We start from the raw sequence: 19,431 nt of genomic DNA on the forward strand, positions 1-19,431 counted from the left end.
CGCCTGAACCTCCTTCACGAACTCGTCCTGCTTCGTGTCCTCTGGAGGAGGAGAGACAGAACTACTGGTGAATTTATGACTTACCGTATTATCACGATGTCCTCACACTTCTCTTTATTAATCCTTGCAAAACTTTTAAAGCAGCTTTCTCCCCTTTAAAAACCTCCACCTCTCTGTCTCCGTCCACAAATGTCCTTCCATTTGTTAAATGCATCATCCTACCTCTGCATGTTAGCGCATTCACAAGATTGAAGTTGCAAATCTACAACAGACAAACCTGTAGGTGCTCTGAGTTTTTTCGTGCACATTTATCATGTTTAAATCTCAAATTCTCTACAATCCAAGTCTAATCTTTACAAGAGAAACGTACAATCACAACAGGACTTTTTTTGTCTGCAGTTGTTTTATGTAGAACGGACTCAGTTTGACATGTTTGTAAGGCCTCTTGGATACACAAGAAAGGAACAGTAACCCTGAGAAGAAGAAACTCCTTTAATCCCTATAAACATTAATAATCCATACTCCTCCCTGTGTGCTTACCTTGTTTCAGCGTCTTTATGGCCACCTTCCTGTTCTCCGTGGTCCACATAGCCTCCCACACCTCTCCAAAGTGTCCCTCTCCCAGCTTCTTGTGCAGTCTGAACTCTTCTCTCGGCCTCTCCCACGGCTCCATGTCGAAGAGCTCCCGCTGCACAGAGACCACAGGGTGAGTCCAGATTACTTCATATTAAAACTGCTTAAAACAAGTGTGCAGACGATCCTGCAGAGATGCAAACGATGGCAAACACAACGTGTACATCTGCTGTTTGAGCGTATTTCAAACACTAAAGGGATTGTGCATCTTTTGTGCAGTATTTACACGTTCATAAAGCAGGAAACCAGTGTCTGTTTAAATGTTGTAATGAACCAAAGGATGCAAAAAGACGACACCAACTTTGTTTTTGATTACAACAAAGTAGGTCTTTGATGAAGGACTCAAAATAATGTAAAGACACTGAATTACAGATTTCGATTTCCCCCCTCCACACTGATGGATGCTTTTCTCACATGCTGGTTCTGACTGTTTCTTTTCTTCACGTCTCTGATAATAATTAGCCCAGGTTTAGACCTTTGAAATGCCCTCTTTAACAAGAAGTACATATGTCTGACATCATGACATGAAACGGTGTCTTCTCTGATCAAAGGAATCGATCCAACCAGTGCCGCAGGGGGACAAAAGATTAGCTTGATAAAGACATTAGTCTCACTTGGAGGCTCAGAGAGGCTGTTTGTCGAAACCAAGGAGGAGTTATAACAATGATAGCTGCTCCTTTCGTCCAGTGGACCACTAGTGGAGTCCAGTATGAAACCAAAAGTTATACAACTTATACTTTTTGTATCTCCATCTCCTCTCCTTGGCGTCCGCTGCCATCTTGTGCTGCTGACATTGTTTTAGAGCCAGAGACTTTGCAGTAGAGATTAGCGGGTGGAGCCACTTCTGCTAAGCAAAACACACGTTTAACTATCCATCACGTCGGCGTGTTTAACATCAGAACAGCTTCTTGTGTCGGTCTGAAGCAGATATTCACACTTATGGAAAGTTCAATGACTGTAGTGTTAGTGTTAGTTACGTCTCCTCTCGCCGGTCCTCCTCTACTCTGCTACTCGGGAACAGAACGCTGCAGGAGCCGCATTTGTCAACAGAGCTGTCAATCATGAGGCCACGCCCCCTTTTTAAAGCATCAAATAACTAATTAAAAGTAAACTTGAACACGTGGACATAAATCTGCATGATAAGAACTAACTATAAAGACAGAAACCATGTTTATATCATTTTATAGTTTGACTCATGTCCCATCTGTTAACATGGAGGAGGCGGGCTTTATGAGCTATACTGCAGCCAGTCAGCAGGGGGCGACAGAGAGGGTTTGGCCTCACTTTCAGGGAGCTGCCATGTCGGCCATCTTTTTTCAGTCTGTGGGTTAAAATAAAAGTGACTTTTGGTTTACTGTTGGACTCGAAAACCTGCGTCATCATGCCCTTTCATCCTCCCTCACCTGCTCCCTGCTGAATTTGAAGCACTTTATACTTCAAGTCACGTCTCAGGTTACATCAAACAACCAGCACTTTGGGGTGGCTACGCATCAGTGTTGACTAAATTGAAATTCAGGGGGAGACGTTGTTCTCTTGTGACTGTTTCGGGAAAATAGAACCCCATCCACACAGAGAACAGAGAGGAAGTGAGGATGGAAACTGAGTGGACAAAAGTAGAACATAAAAACAAACAGCCTGGGTTTAAATCCCTCCTGTTGCAGAAAGGTGCTAACTTGAGTCAAGATTGTCTTTTATGGTAACTCTTTTCTTCATCTATCTCTTCACCTTTATAAAGTTGCCAATTAAATTAATCTTGTCAATTAAAATAAAGTATTTATTCTCTTCTTTCAGGTCTGAAGCACAGGCAGACAGAGGATGGGTCAGCACTGTAAGGTAAGAGAAAGACGAATAAATAATGAATGAAACTTGAATTCAAACATTTTATAAAGAGTTTATTGTCAGAAACAATCAAACGCTACAAAACATTTTGTTCTAATGATCAAGTGCTTTGATTAGTTTACAAAAAAGATAAATAAAACTTCATTTACGTAAATTTAAGTGTTAATTAAAGCCAAAGCAACATGTTGGTCGTCCCATCTCATCTTTTCAGTCTCTCTGACACATAAAAATAAACAGATTAAATATAATCTGCTGCTGGAGTTTAGACAACACAGAGCATCACAACAGTTCTCTTGTGTATAAAAACAAAGTCTAGTTCTTAATGTCCTAAGAATGAAATAATAGGACTTCTAAATAGAGAAAAATGAAATAAACCACATCTGATGTCAGTCTGTATCTAACTCTCAGTCCACTTTAAATTGAAACGGCATAAAATTATTCTCTTCAATCTTTTCTGCATTTTAAATCCACAATTTTGTCTCCCTCAATGAATAATCATGCGCAGAGTAATCCCACTAAAAGCTTTAAATTTGACAAATCCAACCACTCAGCCTTGAGCACAGTTGATTTGTCAGTCTATGAGCCGTTTGAACATCGGGATGAATCTGCCTTTAGAAGCAGAAGCATCAGACGCGTCCTTGTGATATCAGTTTTTATTGATGATGTCTTTTGGCTGCAGGGACAGAATCTGGACAAGTCAATAAAAAGTGATTGAAAGCATCATCAGTGTCTCGTTTAGTGGTAAAACATCGAACTGATCGAGCATTAAGAACGTAATGTGAGTCTCATTTTCTAAAAGCAGATTTATTCTTGTGTCTGAAGGCCGACTCTTTTAAACCCAGTGAAGCTGCAGAGGGACAGACTGAGATGATGGTTTGGGTTAATAAAGGGAGAATTTAAACTCACGATAAACACCTTCTGACAGCTGTAAATTGTACAACTCACAACATCATACACGTATAGTGTAATTTGTATGAATCCCTGTTATTAAAGACCCTGTTAGCCGTTAAATGAGCTGTAGTTAGCATCCTGTTGCTCGCTATCCACAGGGACAAAAGAAGGCACATACATGAGACTGAAAGTGACAGACGTTAGTTTTAAACCTTTACTTTGTACTGTTAGCTTCACTTCATTTACTGTTGCCTAAGATCATCACCTATTGTTATATTACATAAGGTTAGTTTGCTAGAAAATGACATTAACAGCTAACAAATCCAATCTGATAGTATTTTGTTAGCAATAAAATTACCATGCAAGCGAGCTAAGGTTAGCCAGCTAGCTGTAACTTAGCGAAATACTGGCTGTGTTAGAAATTGGATACAATGTACTGCATACTGTGTTCGGCGGTTGTATGTAGTACAGAGCTGTCCACATGTATTATGCAGTATGCAACGCCAGGCGCTAGTTTCTGGTTTTGAAACGCGCAAGTAAACATTAGCCCGCCAAAAGCAAAAAGCTCCTTCTTTAGCTTTAGCGCCCCCTTCTGCTGCCGTCTGCCATTTCAACTGCGCTAGCGCTTTGCATTATGGGATACAGTAGGCGAGGAAGACTGGTCAGATGCAAACTGGAGATTTTTTCCGAATCAATACGACATCCGGGTATTTTTGGCATACTGCAAATTTTGCTTTTGTTTGCATACTACATGTTGGCCAAATCAGTACTGCTAGCATAGTGTGGCAGTTCAAACACAGCAACTGTCTCAAGAGTATGATGGTTACTAACTCAGCCAGAATCACGGGGCTGATGTGGCAAGTACAGCTCCATGAAGTGTAGCTAAGTTAGCTCACTGGCAATTTGTCCATGTTTGCAAGCATGCTACTGTTAGCAAAAAAAATGAATCTAACGCCCTGTAGATGTGATCCTAGCTTTTCCTTGATGTCAGGCCAGCAGGCTTCACAAGATAAAACATATAAATATATATGTATAACTTTTTGTGTTGTGGAAGATGCTGGTCAATTGTTGAGGTTAGCAAACCTTTTTGTAAGCTAACGTTAGCAGGTGTTGCATTGTTGCAGAGACTGTAAGATGCAACTGAGGAGGACAGAGACTCTAACTAATTTTTTAGGTTGCAGTACAGTGTGATTACACATAATACATGTTTATTGCTTTATAGATTAGCTTTTAAATTAGGACGAGTTATGTTGCTTCAAAAAGGTGTTTTAGTGCTCGATGGAAACTTTAACTCCTGAAATGTGTAATCTCAGCCCACTGCTCACAAACTGTGCTTTACATTTTAATAAAGATCATTCTTGTTCTTGTTTAAAATTCAAATGTCGTGCAGACAAAATCAATACATACAATAAATAGATTGAAATAATTGAAATGTATAAAAGCGTGTAAAAAGTCGAAATGTTTCAGGACAAATGATTTGAAATGGAAAACAAAGAAATGTAAAAGTGTTCGTCTTGTGCGTCAGTAAGAAAAAGACTCTTTGCAGCTATAGTTTGCGTGTATGCGTGTCGAACATGAAGGCACATGTTTGTGTATTCATGTGTTCATGTGTGTTTCTGCCTCAGTGTGTCGGCGGCCTCAGCCTCACAGCCTCCTCTGTGGGAAGAGAGAAGAGGGAGGAATCACTGATCCAGGAGAGGTTCTGACTTCATCTTCTTTAACACTTTTTATCCGTGTGGGAAAACCTGCAGCTTCATGCTCAGTTTTTAAGATGCTGTTTGTCCTGAAACGTCTCTCAGTATTCGTAAAGCGACTCTCTCTCTCTCAGGAGTGTGACGAGCTGCTGTTTTTAATAGGTGGTTTCTCTTTCTGCAGAGACAAGTCTCCAGATATTAAAAAGCTCAGTTAGAGCGTCGCCGTGTCCCGCCGGGCTGCGACTGATGAGCCATGAATAAAGAATCCAGCTGCGAGGGTTTAATTTAAGCTGTTCTGCAGAGATAGAGATACTGTGTGTAATTACAGCACTGACACGTGATTTTAATTTCTGTTCCAAATATTATATTCTGTGGTTAATTACGCTCCAAATATGTTTGCCTCTTGGTATTAATTATGCATATAAGACAGCACTCATTATATTCCTGCTGCAGCGCCACAATAGGAAGAAGATTCAGGATTCGTGTTGCACTTCTTCAGATTCTAACTGCAAAGACAAAAGCTGCAAAGAGATTAAAAAATGTGACTTTTGCTGCCTGAAATTTGACATAATTTATCAGCATCAGCAAATATCTGTTCGCTTCAGCGCACGTGCAGTTTAGTTAAGTACAATTCTGCAAAAGTGGAGTTGAGTTTTTAGCACAGCTTCCCTCATGGAAGGTAATAACACTAACACAGATTAAAAAGGCGCCTGATTTGCACATGTACATTATGCGTATGAACAACATGAATAGATGCATTAATGCTTCTGTTAAATTGCTCTGCCTTAAGTCCCTTTCATGGTTGTTTTAAGTAGCAACAATTTAATATAATGATTGATCAGAGTATGCTAACATCAGAAGCTTTTGAACTACATTTCCCATAATGCCCTGGGGGCTGTAAAGTAGAAACAGATGAAGGCTAGAACTTGTCGTCAATGTTTTTGTTGACTGGAACATTTAAAGTCTGCTAAATTATGCTTCAAATTTCTTCCAATTTACATAAAGAATCGCACTTTAGATTCAATCAGACACTAAAGGTTTTAGAGCACCTCAAAGGGAGATTTGGGATTTTCTGAAGTGGGGTTGTGCCGAGGGAAAGGGCCGTCTGACGTCAGTGTGAAGCGGTGACAAAACACTAAAAACACAGCGCACACTTACACTGAGATGTTTGTTCATATGTAGGACTCTTTAAGTGGCTGCAGCGGCGCTTAGCTTCTGTGCAGGGACATCAGCCGGCTTCTCCTAACAGGAGCCGTGCTGACTGTCATCTACTGCACGTGGTATAACCCCACTTCAAACAAACCAAACTATCCCTTTAATTTCTCCCATGAGCTGTGCGTGTTAATGTGCTTTGGTTTAATACGACATGTTATTACATTTCTACTGTTTTTATTTCACTTTGTTTAGGACGATCAGGAAACTGCACATTAGACATTAGACATTAGAAACAATAAATATCACTATTTAATATCTTGACTTGTATGCACGTGTGTTTGTTATATGAAGTCAGTTTTGCAGATGTCAGTATTTTCAGGTGTGAGATTATTAGTTATATAATGTACATGTATATTCTCCCTTAATACATAAACATGGTATGCGGATGCTTTTGAAGCACATAACAGCTGTTCATGTCTCTGTTGTGTTACTGTTGTACTTCTATCTTTGTGAGGACCAGTTCAGGTTCATGTTTGGCTTCTCTGCTGGTGATAAAGTTATTAAATTATCAGCTTATCCTACGACTCCCCTCGGCGACTTTATGAAACATTAGAGTTTCAGCTCAAGCAAATATTTGGTAACTACTTCGCTAATTACACTTACACAGAAACGAAAAAAAATTATGTTTCTACTGCCCCCTATTGGCCAAAACAATCAGTTACAGCAACATACGTGTTCTTTTGGAGTCATGATTCTGACCTTCGGACTATTCGCTCTACTTTTAGCTCTGTTTTGTGCTCAACCAACCTGCAGAGGGAAACCTAAATTCTTCCTTAACGTTATTATTCTGAAGGGGAAACATTTAGCCACAAGCTCGTCACAAACTTCATCTGTTTGGAGCTGGACAGGTAGGACAGTTGAATCTGTGAGCTGCATGATGCTCAAACACTGGAACTGAGGGGAACTGCTCCATATAACAGGATTTGTTTTATTATTGATAAAATATTTCTTTGTGCAGCTTTGATGTAATGCATTATGTCCATGTGGTCCTCACAAGAATAGCAGTAAAAACCTGAGGTTTTGGGTCCTACCTGCTGGGCGCACGGCTCCTCCAGCAGCACCCCGAGGCTGCGCGGGTTCTTCTGGTAGTAGGAGATCAGCTCCCCCAGCGTGGCGAAGGAGATCTTATCGGACACGAAGTACGCCCCGATGGAGGAGCGCTGGATCCGGAAGTGGTACACCTTCCCCTCGCTGCGAGCTGCGAGAGGGAGAGGAGAGTTAGCATCACACCCCTAATACACTGACTGAACCTCATTACGAGTTCTTGTACGCTTTGTATCTTCAAAGCCAACATGAGATAAATCTTCAGGTTGTAACAAAGACTTCTGTTGGTGCTTTGTGCTGAAAAACGACAGCAGAGAGAAGATAACAGGACAGATTTGTGAAGTAGATTAGAAGAAACATCCATTCTTTCCTACCGCTGAGTCCTGCTACGCCTGCTACGGCGACTGCCTCAGTAAAGACGAGCATTTTTCAAGAGCATTTCAGTGGTTTTGTTTATATGGTCGTGGGAACAGGGTGCAAGTCAGACAGAAATGTGTGTAATGGAGCCGTAAAACGTGCAGGCGCGGTCTGTTCTGCCCTCACACTCGTGTGCACACAGAGTCCTGATGATGCATATTTCAGCAGCACCAGCTCAGTGAAAACTGAACGTCTAACTGCAGCATTTTCCCCCCCGGAGACCTCAGGGACCTTGAAGAAGAGGAGGGGGGAGGGAAAAAGATGCAGACGCAGAAGATGGTGAAGCCAGAGGACGAAAGAGGAGAGAGGGGACAGAGTCGTGAGGATCAGAGGGAGAGAGACGAGCTGCAGGTGATTCAGAGAAAGAGAGAGAGGCTTTCAAGTCACAAATCACGCACATCTCAGGAGGTCCATTAGAGGATTGGCCGTGAGCTCATTCTCTGTAAAAGTCTCGTCTGGTGCCAAAAACTGTAAATGTGGGTTACTACACACGGAGACGAGACGCTGAAGCTTCTGTTTACACAACACTTTGATCGGCTGCCAAATCAATTTAAGAGACACGAATGTCTGAGGCGGCTTCTTCCTTATTTTAGTGTTAGAGACACGCACGCACGCACACTAGAGCTTCAGGACACCAAATTATCTCAAAACAAAGATAATTATATCAAAAACATTAGTAAAATACCAAATCACAAATCAGAAGTCTGTTTGATCCTGAACAGAGGCGACATGCAGCAGAACGACCGGCCACCTTGACTATAAAGTCAAGGCTGTTGATCATAAAAAGGATGTTGACAGTTGAGCTGCAGGAATCAAACAAAATCAACCAAGTATTTTAGTTTAATATATATTAACTGGTTTGGGTTTTAAAGTAATAATCTCAAAGATTTTCATGTAAATAAATGTCTGTTAAGTCTCTATCTCTCTCTGAATGAGGTAACACAATGGTGACTGAGCCTGTGGCCCACTGATGAAAGCCTTTGCATTTGCAGTATATAGTGTTATTATGGGCTGGGTGTCTGTGGCGACATTCGCGGAAATAATCACAAGCGGCGCCCAGTTAGTGACGCGTTTTCCATCAGCCAGCAGTGGTTGGTCTGCCAGAGAGGGTAGGCGGAGCTAAGCGGCTGCTTTTCCGCTCTCTGCAAGTGTTGCGGGTAAACAGTAATCTACTATGGCTGAACAAACAAAGAAAAGATGGATGACTACAGATACAACTTCAACAAGAGAGATTAAATTGGGACTGTTTATCGCCATTAGAGGCGCCAAAGAGAACGAAACTGAAATCTTTGAGATTACAACAAATAATATGTACAGTACTGTTCTGTGATTCCAGCCTCTTAAATGTGAATGTTTTCTGCTTCTTTCTTCCTCTGTGACAGTAAACTTTTTATCTTTGGATTGTGGACAAATAAAAACAACAATTAAGGATGTCATCCTGAGCTTTTTGAAACACTGAACAACTTTTTTTTTACATTTTTATTGACTTAAAAACGTATCAATTACTGAAGAAGATCAACTGATGAACAATGAAAATAATCCTTTAGTTGTGGTACGAGCTGGACTCTTACTAGACTCAAAGAACGAGTTGTAGGAAGAAATGTATCTCGAGTTCATCCATCTCTTTACTCAGAGACTGCTTCATCTGTGTGCAGAAGCAGCTCTCTGCTGTTTAGCAGCCTGCTCATGAAACAACCTTCAGAGGAACGAAACAGCTCAGTGATTTCTCTCTGTGAGGGTAAAGATAAGATCACAGTTACCTCATTGTGCCTGAGAGGAAATGTGCTGTGGGCAACAGTGCGACATACAAATACAACCACTTAAAGCAACAAATAACAACAGTGTGATGGTGCACCAAGACACAATGACGACGATGTACAAGCAGAAAAGAAGAGAAGAACAACTGTCTGATTTAATGCATGTTTGGGCTGAACAAGTGATCACAGTCCACCTCCGCCCCATCGAGCACGCATGTGTCAGAACTACAAACTAATGCTGCTCTGCCCCACTCATCAAACTGAGCAGGCTAAAGAAAACATCTGTACACCATGTGATTGTGATTGTATCACAGCTGCACAGATCATGACCCTTCATTAAAACACTTCTTCATCACCGGGCCTTTCCTTATATTTCTTGTACAGATGTTTCGGGCTGTGACGGGACTGAATGTTTCTAACCGCGGTGCACTCCTTGCGGTTGGCGGTTAACCGCTACCGCCGCCGCCGCCATCGTGTGTTTTATGTGTATTTTATGTGTTCATACTCAAACATAAAGTGATGACAGTCACTGGGTCCACCCTGCAGTTTGCATCACATAACCGCAGTATTGCGGTCATGCTGTTAGCGTGACAGCCCTACAGATGTTTCAGTAACATTTTAATCCGTCCTGATTCTGATTCCTTGACGTTCTGGTGGATATCGAGTACTCCGACTATAAAGATGAAGAAATACTCAGAATATTGGTGGAAAAACACAGATAGCTGACATTAAGCTAGCTTTGACCAACATCACACTCTCTGCTAGCATCACACGGTTGTTGTTTGTTGTCGTCGCACCATAATTTACATGGCGCAGCACTCATTGTTGGGATCAATACTCGATTCCATATTTCAGACCGTATCAGACACAGACTGCACAGTCATTGATCAGGCACTGATACTGGTATCATATCAGAACAACACTAATTACTAGAATTGTAATTTTCGTTTAACTGTTATTTTAACTTACAGTGTGTTGGAATATGTTTGATTTTTAAATAGATATTTGATCATTCACTGGACATTTATGTTTTGGATTTTGTTACGTGCTATAAATACATTTCATCATCATTTTACTGTGATTGTTATTAGATGGTTTTATTTACCTGTTTCATTGTTGACTTAACTCTTAACGTCCTGTTTAAGAGAGAATTAAAACGTGATCTTCCAAATGACAACCACAGAATTAAGTACCAATTTAAGTTCTTGATAATAAAGGAGAATAAAAATGAACCTCACATTCTGTCTTTTCTACATCCAACAGAAGGTTTCAGTTTCTTTCTGATCTCATACACGGATGTTTTCATGCACGTACACGTCTTAATTTATATCTACCAACACAATCTGTAACAGTGAGAACAGACGCTCTTACTGCTCAGTCTGAAGCATTAAATATCCAGCTCCCAAATTAAAAACTGGAATGATGAAATGTTTCTACAACAGGAAGTCGTATCATTTTAAACTGCAGTCAGACTTTATGGCCGAGTGCCGTTTCCCTCCATCACGGCCGCCGCTGCCTGAGGGCTCGTCGCGTCACCTCGTGCCCTCTGCGGTGCGAGCGGAGAGAAGCAGAGAGAGAAAAATCGAAAGCAGGAGATTGAGGTTGACAGTGGCTGGAGACTTTGAGAGACTGAAGGGCACGGGAGGCAGGATGGGGGGTGATGGATGGAGGAGACAGAGGAGGAGGTGAAGAAGAGAGTAACAGGATCCCTCACTGAACACGGTGCTGTGGCCAACAGATCGAAGCTGTGCAGCTCAGGGAAACACGCAGGTGGACTCAACATGAGCTAAGGTAGAAACATCTGCAGCAGTTTATGTGTGATAAAGAAGGGAAAATATACTGTTTCTGAGTCTTTAAGGTACGGCAAGTGTAACAAAGATAACTCATGAAACAGTCCCTGCAGGATTTCACAGTTTTTTCTGTTTGTTTCGGCCTAAAATGTCAGATTTCTCTGCTGCAGACTTTTGAAAAAGTTGTAATGCAAGTTGCAATGTTTATTTATTCAAGTTTCTTTTGTGACACGACGGGGAGCAACAAACACTCCAATAAAGTCATCACTTCCATTGACAGTGTGCGCCTATTTCATGCTCTCCATCTGCCCAAAGAAGAATCGACACATTATTATATTTAATCTGTTCTACTTGTTATTTCGGTGCTACGTTTAAAACACTGATAAGAGACCGCGATCACAGTCTCGCTGTAAAAACACTCTCTGAGATCAACACTGACTCACATTTGTAACAGAGCCTCTGATTGGTGGAAAGCTAAAGGCACCAGGAAGTGGCTAAGTGAACGACTAACGGTTTTCGACAGGGATAAATAATCCCAAGAAGACATCGAGAGTTGGATTTGTTATCGTGGATTCACTGTGCAGAGTCTCATTAAAGTCTCTGCACAAAACAAACAAGAAGATGTTGCTACTGTGTATATTTTTTTTCCAATATCATGCAGCCCTATTGGGTGAAATAATACTGTGAGTATTTGACCAATCAGAAACGATCAGCACTGCAGGCCCCGCCCTGAAACTTCCTGGACCTTTGGAAAGTCCTACCCCCTGAGCAGGGACTTTACAGGAGGTAGGTCTCTAAATGTAGACCCTGGTTCCTGCTGTCGAAAAGCACCTTATGGCTCTTTTAAACATGTGCTACTGCTGTCTTTTAAAGTTATCCTCTGTCAGTTGTACCCACAGCGTCCCTGTTCAGTTAAAAGCTACATACAGTCGCTTTAATCTCTCAGCCACTGTAACCTGGAGCTTCTTGAATATCTTCACTAAAGTGAAACTGAAAATTTAAAAGAAGCTAGATCAGGAGGTTACAAACATTTCTCTCTGATAATCAGAAAGTAATTTTACTATAAACAAAACAGAAGCTGGTTTAAAGCAGGAAGTGATTAAACAAAGAGACAGAGGAGAAACCAGGTGGAGGCAGAGAGCAGCCACAGAGGGTCAGAGGTGGATGGACTGATGGATGAGCGGCGTTGTTTGTGGTACTTACAGGAGATGGTGTACTCGTCGCTGTGACTCTCACTGATCCGAACCAGGAAGGAGCCATCTTTGTTTTGGGACGCCAGCAGCAGCTTCTCAGCTTTCACACGGTTTATGTTCCCGTAGTACCACCTGCACAGAGGACAGATGAAGATCAGAGAGGAGGAGGAGGAGGAGGAGGAGGAGGAGGAGTTTAAGACAGAGTTTTATCATGATTAATAAACAGAGTCACATGAACGTAAATCAATAAATGAGTCTTTAAAAGATGTGACAAGAACGAGAAGCTGAAGCTCATTTTATACTGTTTTGTATTATTTTCTCGGTTTATTGTTTGTAATAAAATTGTGTTTTATTATAAACAACATTTCTCCTGCTTCAATCAAATCTTCTCATCGAGTCTTTTATCTGCAGAAAATGTTGACATGTTAAGATAAAAAAGATGTTTTTCAGAGCTCGAAGAAAGCAAAGAAAACAAGTTCATGTTGAAACAACAGAATGTTTGAACTCAGGGCGAGTTCACAGATCACTATCTGGTTTATAATCACAGCGATCATGCATCTCTGCGTGCTCTCCTTCAGTCTGTCTCAGAGCTGCTGGGTGACGTTAGGCCGCTCCTGGAGCAGCTCGGCTCGTGACCGTCCATCTTCCTCCTGATCACATTCAGGAGGTTTTAATGGTTCACATCTGGATTGGACTGACCATGACATGAGGAGAGAGATGCTGATTTAACGAACACTTAGAGTGCTCTCTTCATGTTGTTCCAGAGCTGCATAACAGCTCCATCAGCATCTTATTATCTGCACTTTAACCTTAAATATGACGCCATTTAGAGATGACAACAGTCATTATTGTTTCAGTGGATTGTTTCCACAGCATAAATGTTCATTTGGGCCTTTAAAAATGGAAGCTGAAATAAAATAAAAGTTCCTGTACCATTAAAAAGTATACAGTCCATCCTGAGCAGGATGTGTTCTGGCTTAATTTAGACTCTTGTCCCTGCAGCTCTTAGTTCCTGGAAAAGTCCCTGTGGTTAAAATCTGTCTAAATGCCGTCAGTAAAAAGTACTTCTTTATCTTAATAGTTGAGAAAGTTTGAGGCAGCACGAGAAGAAAAAACCTCAAATTTCTACTTAAAGGAGGAAGTACACTCGAGTACATGTCTCATCATACACGCTGGAAGCTGACGTGTCAGAGTGCAGCATGTGAACATTACAACAGTTACTAAGTTTAACTAACTGGTCCGGTCAGTTTGAACTACAGCAGCGTTTGTTAATCCTGGAACCTGCCGGACTAATATTAGAGATAAACATAAAACAGGTTCAATGTTTATCTACGGAATGATCACATGAAGGCATTAAGCCGAACCATTAAAAATAAATGTCTTTAATCGTTGGTAAACGGTCGTTGAACAGTTGCTGAGTGCTGCCTGTTAGCAGAAACTGACCTGTATTTACTCTAACAGTATCAGGGCGGGTGTGTCCGGTTTCACTGACAGTAACAACAAGCAGCAGAACGCAGCTTCTTAGAGCAGCGTTAGTTTGAGCTACCTCTACCTGGCAGCGGACTGTAAAGCTACGGAAGCCCTACGTGGACAAGCATCTATACAGTTTATTGGGCGTTTTCCTGTGATAACGAGTAATTTCTTCTCCACTTGTTTATCTCGTTATCTCGAGATAACAAAGCTGGTTTTCCGTGATAACGGGATCATTTTCTGTCGATCTAGAAAACAAAGTAACAAAGTGATGAGGCCTGTTGGTTTGTTTTGTGCTTCTGCAGCTCTGGGGACACGAGGTATGATCATGTGACGTTACGGAGGTGCAGCGTTGTTATCTCGAGATAAATAAGTCGAGATCTGGAGAAAACAAGCAGAAATTACAAAGTAAACAGAGTAAATAAAATGTCTGGATGCTTGTCCACTTAGGCCTCCGTAGATTTACACTCAGCTGCCAGTTTCTAAGGTAGCGCGAGCTGAAACTAAGGCAGTCTAATGAATCCTCCCGTCATGAAGGTTATAATGTTCAGAGTTAGTCTCAGAGATGCAGCTGCGGTTGAAGTTGGTTTTATACATTAAATATTTGGCGTCCCTGACAGATATAATCAGGACACTGCTCACAGGACTCTCACAGTGAAGCTGCAGGAGGTGATGAAGAGCAGTGAGCTTCAGCAGGAAAAGAACGAAGCTGATTTCATGTTTTGGTGACTATAAATAAAAAAGTGGCATTAATTTGTTTTCATTTGAGGCTTTTTTTTTTTTACCTTCAATCGTTCGTGAAAGAGTCTGACCTCCTCACTACAACACAAACGCTCAAACATCATCAGAAGGAATCATCGTGTCTGATGTCTTTCTCTTCAGTCTCCGTGGTGTGTTTGGGGACAGTGGGATGTTGTGGAGTCAGTGTCGGCTCAGCAGAACGAGCAGTGACAGTGAAGTGAAGCTCAGATCGGTGAGCTGGCCTGAAACATGATGATTCCCTGCAGGACGATGAATAATGGACGACCTGCAGCTGCAGCTACATTTAGTCTGCGGCTACAGACGAACACGGCAGACAGCTGGCTTTAAACTTGGCTTTGAATGCAGCGAGGACGCACACAGTTTGGTTTTTATTATTGTATTTGGGGCTGAAATAATCACAAACATTCTGCCACTATTTTAATACTTTATAAACCATTTCAGTTCTTTCCCACATCCAGCCTCCCAAATGTAAATACTTGGAGTTTTCGTGGTCTTCTGTGATCGTAAACAAACGTGTGAAACATCCTACGTTCAGTATGTGAACTTCAGCTTTGGGATTTTGGCATGTTTGGGGGATTTTTCAACTATTTCTGGCGCATAATGGACAAAACGAATGTTCAAGAAATAATCAAAATCAATTAATCGATGATGAAATAAACTTAAGCTGCAAACTAAATTAATTGCGATATTTATTAGTCGAAGTAACACCTCAAAAAGTACAAATATTTAGTTTAATAGAAAGAAAAGGAAGATAAACCTAAAAATATTCACATTTTAGATGATTTTTGATAATCAATGACTCAGAAATCGATCAGAAACTTCTGTAACAGCTGGTTAATAGTTTACCAATCATGTCTCGACTAACTGGGTCCAAACTTAGAAATATGATGTCGTAAATATGAGTAATGAGAAGATAAAAAATCTGCAAGTCATGTTGCAGAATTTGACTTTTTGTCCTTTTTGTGATTTTTAGATTGATCGATTATTTAAACCAAAAATTTTAACCGATTAATCGTCTCATCTGAGCTCTGAATATGACTGAGAGACTGTTGCGTTTCATCTGGAGGAAATACGTCACATCATGTCAGATTACATCAAGATCTCTGCTGATAGGAGACAATCGGAGACCGTTCAGAGGTCAGAGTTTAGAGACATTTTTACGTCACACAGAAGTCTGTAAAAACAGCAGAGAGGTCAGACCTCGGTCAGATGATATTCCAGTTTTCTTGATTCTCTTTTATGACTTCAAACTGAAAGCTGCAGCATCTCGCCTCCTGCTCAGACACAGAATACTTTAAATATTTCCCCACGTCACTCTGTAACCTGTCCCTCATCATATGTATTAAACTTCTGACGGGTCTAACGTGTTCTGACGGATCCACAGTCTGTCAGCAGATCGGGGAGCATCAGCATCATCATCAGCACAGTGTGGATCAGCTGACAGGAGACAGAGCAGCCGTGTGATCAAACAGAAGCAGCACATGAGGTGTTATTGATCACTCACTTGTGTTTGGCGAACTCGTCCTGCAGCAGAGCCACGTAGTTGGCCGGGATCAGTCCGGACTCCAGAGAGCCGGTCAGCTTCTTGGCCAGCACGTACTCGCCCCGCTTCTCGATCACCGACAGCTTGTCTCCCTCCTTCACCGTCAGCTCGTCGTCGCTGCGGGCCTCGAAGTCGAAGAGCGCCGCGTACAGCTGCACCGGCCGCTTCTTGGGCGACGGGACGCGGATGTCTCCGGACACGGTGCGGATCTCCGCCACCTGCGCCGCCGGGTTGGCGATCACATGGTTGTTGTTGGGGACGTTGGGGTAGCGGACGTCGGGCCAAATGCAGTTCCAGAGCCGGTCTAAACACGGCATACAGGAGCGACAGCAGCTCTCCATCCCGGGACATGAAGGAGCGCGGCGGCGGGTTAATCCAGACTCGATCACTGATCAATAAGTCGCGCGTCAGGCTCCTCAGTCCGCTGAAAACGGCCTTTCACAGCCTGAAGTCTCCAGCCGCTCCGTGCTGCGGTTCCCCTCTCGCTCTCCGGCTGGAAACATAACGCACCGACAGCACCGAGGCTCGATCAGCCGGAGGAACCGGTTTTTTCTGTTGAGATCATGGATCTGAGCTCCACGCCTGCAGTGCGCACGGCGGCTGCGGGAATGCGGAAACGGGAATGGAGGGCATCCAAGTCGGATCTGTTCCCCGCGAGGACTCGGCAGCGCGACCCAGCCTGAACCGAGCACGCGAGCATGGCTCCCCAAGAAAATGTTAATCCATCGTAATCCGATGTAAACAAAAGAAAGGCTGCAGAGGTTCGACGCTCAGGTGTTAATCCGCGGAGGGAGAGGGAAAGGTGAAGGTGAGGCGGCCGCGAGGTGCGTAAAAAGTTTGGGTTTGGCGCTCCGCACACCTCCTGCTGCTCACACACACCTGCGCGCTGAGGGGGGAGGAGACTGAGGGGGGAGTGTTTCAAAGAGAGAGAGAGAGAGAGGTTTGAATAATAATGAGCGTGTGTGTGTGTGTGTGTCTTCTCTCTCAAACTACATGTCCCTGAAGGTCACGTGGTTTCGGTAAACGGAGTGTTTGGTAAACACAAGTGAAGCTCTCTGCTGATGTTTCTTTGTTGCAACATGAAGAAATGCTACGGAACAGGATGAGGGCCAAATTAAACATTTAGTGGCGCTCTGAGTCTTTTTTCTTTTATAAATAGACTCAGAATTCTTAGTTTAATCTCACAGCTCAGATCACTTCTTCACGTGTGTCCTCTTCCGTACACGTCATCCTCTCTGATTTGTATTGATCGATGACCTTATATCATAAACGCGTTTCAGTGTATAAGTGAAGTAATCAGCAGAAATTCATCTGCAACAATTTTGATAAGAAATGTTAATGTTGTTTTCGTAGTTTGGAAAAGTATAAGGATCAGATATAAGTGGGAAAATGAGATGAAGATATTTTTTATACTAAATATAGAGAATAAAGTGTCAGGAACAAAGTTCAATTTAAACTTTACTCTTGAGACGCACTTTGATTTAAACAAATCTTCCTTTACCTTCCGTCTGGCCCTCAAAGTCTTCCATACTCTGTTTTATGCGCCTTAAATATGAACATATTTTAGTTGTTGACGGTTAGTGAGACGCTTTGAAGACAACAACTTCTTGCACCTTTAACAAGCATTGTCAACATTTCACCACCTCCAAATAAACAGCAATCACCAGCACGTTAATGAACAATGGTGATTTGCATAAGTGTGTAAGATCAGGATCATTAAGGCTCTGAGGTTCAGTACAGTCTGTATTTTTAGTCGGCCTTTGTTCTTGCAGACTGTGGAGTCTAATGACTGCAGCCTGTGCAGCGTCCCTCCCTCTGTGCTTTACCTCCTGCATCAGTTCTGCATCATTACTGCAGAAACAGCACACAGGACACAAATAAATTATAACACCACCACAAAGTCAGACCACACGCTGATGGTGCACCGGAGGAACTTCTGGTTTCAGCTGAAGAGTCTCTAAATCATGAAACGTTTCTGCAACGAGAATCATCACTGATGAGTTCAGCATGTTGCACGGCTGCACACACCTGCTGTAAATGATGAGGTCATTGTGCTGCTCTGAGTTCCTTACAGTAAAAATCCAATAAAAGACCAACAGTGAATTTACCTCCTGATATATCTTATGTGCCATTGAGTGTTTGAATAAATCCCACACACGCTGCAGAAAATAGTCCCCAATAAAATCCTGTTTTATTATGTTTTCTTTTTAGAAAGGAGCTGAAACAGCAGCTGTTAGTCTTTCTGAAGTGAAAATAAGATGTATATATTCGTGAGGTGTTTCTTGTTTTCAGTAGAATGTAAAAGATTCTCTAGAGATGCACAAACATGTACTCTGAAAAAAGTAGTCCCTCTTACAGAAACCAGGCAGGTCCGAGTAGCTGGCTCTTATTCTGACAGATCACATCCTGAGCCTCAGATATCATTTGATCAGAGCCGGAGACTTTAAAGACTGAAACGGTTTTAAATCCAACATGAAAGCGTCTCACTTTGAGCTCTAATCTTAATCTGTCAGTCCGAGCAGCAGCTTTGAGTCAGTGAAAGGCTCCGTTAGAGTTTCTCAGTGAACACGTTGACTCTGCGAGCAACATCTGAGACGTCTGCAGAACGTGTGTCAGCTTCACAGGCTGTTTGGACTGAGCTGCAGGGACGCATTCAGGGTCCCTTCTTTAGTAACGGTACAACAGTGTAAAAACACGTGGGCAGGCTGGAGCCTATCCTGGCTGTCATTGGGCGAGAGGCGGGGTTACACCTGGACTGATCGCCAGTCAATCACAGGGCTGACACATATACCCCCTTTTACCGAAATTAGAGCAGTTTTTTTCAGACCCGCTAATAGATGCAGATTGTCTCTTTTCCCATTGTCAGTGAAGTATACTCCTGTTGTTCTCTTTTCTGCTGAGTCACCGTCTGACATCACAAACAGGGTTAGTAACCAGTGAAGATGTTGGTTAGGTCTTCATTGTATCTGTTGCTCATTCAGTCAGTTTATCAAACTCGGTGGCGACAAATTTGGAACGATGTTGGAGCGCTGCTCGGACGGAGATGGGCGGAGTTTGTAGCTGAGATGACGAGGAGGTGCAGCAGTTACTGACGGAGCATAGCATCGCGCCGGAGAGGGGGCGGAGATTAGCGTGTTGACACGGGTCTTGTGTTCCCATCAAAGGCGATAATTACTGCAGAGT

At 42.3% G+C, this 19,431-nt stretch overlaps 1 protein-coding gene across 1 annotated transcript in view; it reads right to left on the reverse strand.

Moving 5' to 3' along the window:
* Positions 1-17,038, reverse strand: part of srms (src-related kinase lacking C-terminal regulatory tyrosine and N-terminal myristylation sites) — a 25,233-nt gene extending 8,195 nt beyond the window's left edge. The window contains exons 1-5 of the mRNA XM_069659717.1: positions 16,210-17,038; positions 12,484-12,605; positions 7,304-7,470; positions 541-688; positions 1-41 (exon numbers count right to left, since the gene is read on the reverse strand). The exon at positions 1-41 is cut by the window's left edge and continues 118 nt beyond it. Of these exons, the coding sequence (XP_069515818.1) occupies positions 1-41; positions 541-688; positions 7,304-7,470; positions 12,484-12,605; positions 16,210-16,589 (858 nt within the window). The 5' untranslated portion in view covers positions 16,590-17,038. The remainder of the gene's footprint in view (positions 42-540; positions 689-7,303; positions 7,471-12,483; positions 12,606-16,209) is intronic.
* Between the last annotated feature and the right edge of the window lie 2,393 nt (positions 17,039-19,431).

This window comes from Semicossyphus pulcher, unplaced genomic scaffold (genome assembly GCF_022749685.1).
Source record: "Semicossyphus pulcher isolate SPU_LCO1_2020_fin unplaced genomic scaffold, fSemPul1.0.p SCAF_13, whole genome shotgun sequence".
NCBI classification, from domain to species: domain Eukaryota; kingdom Metazoa; phylum Chordata; class Actinopteri; order Labriformes; family Labridae; genus Semicossyphus; species Semicossyphus pulcher.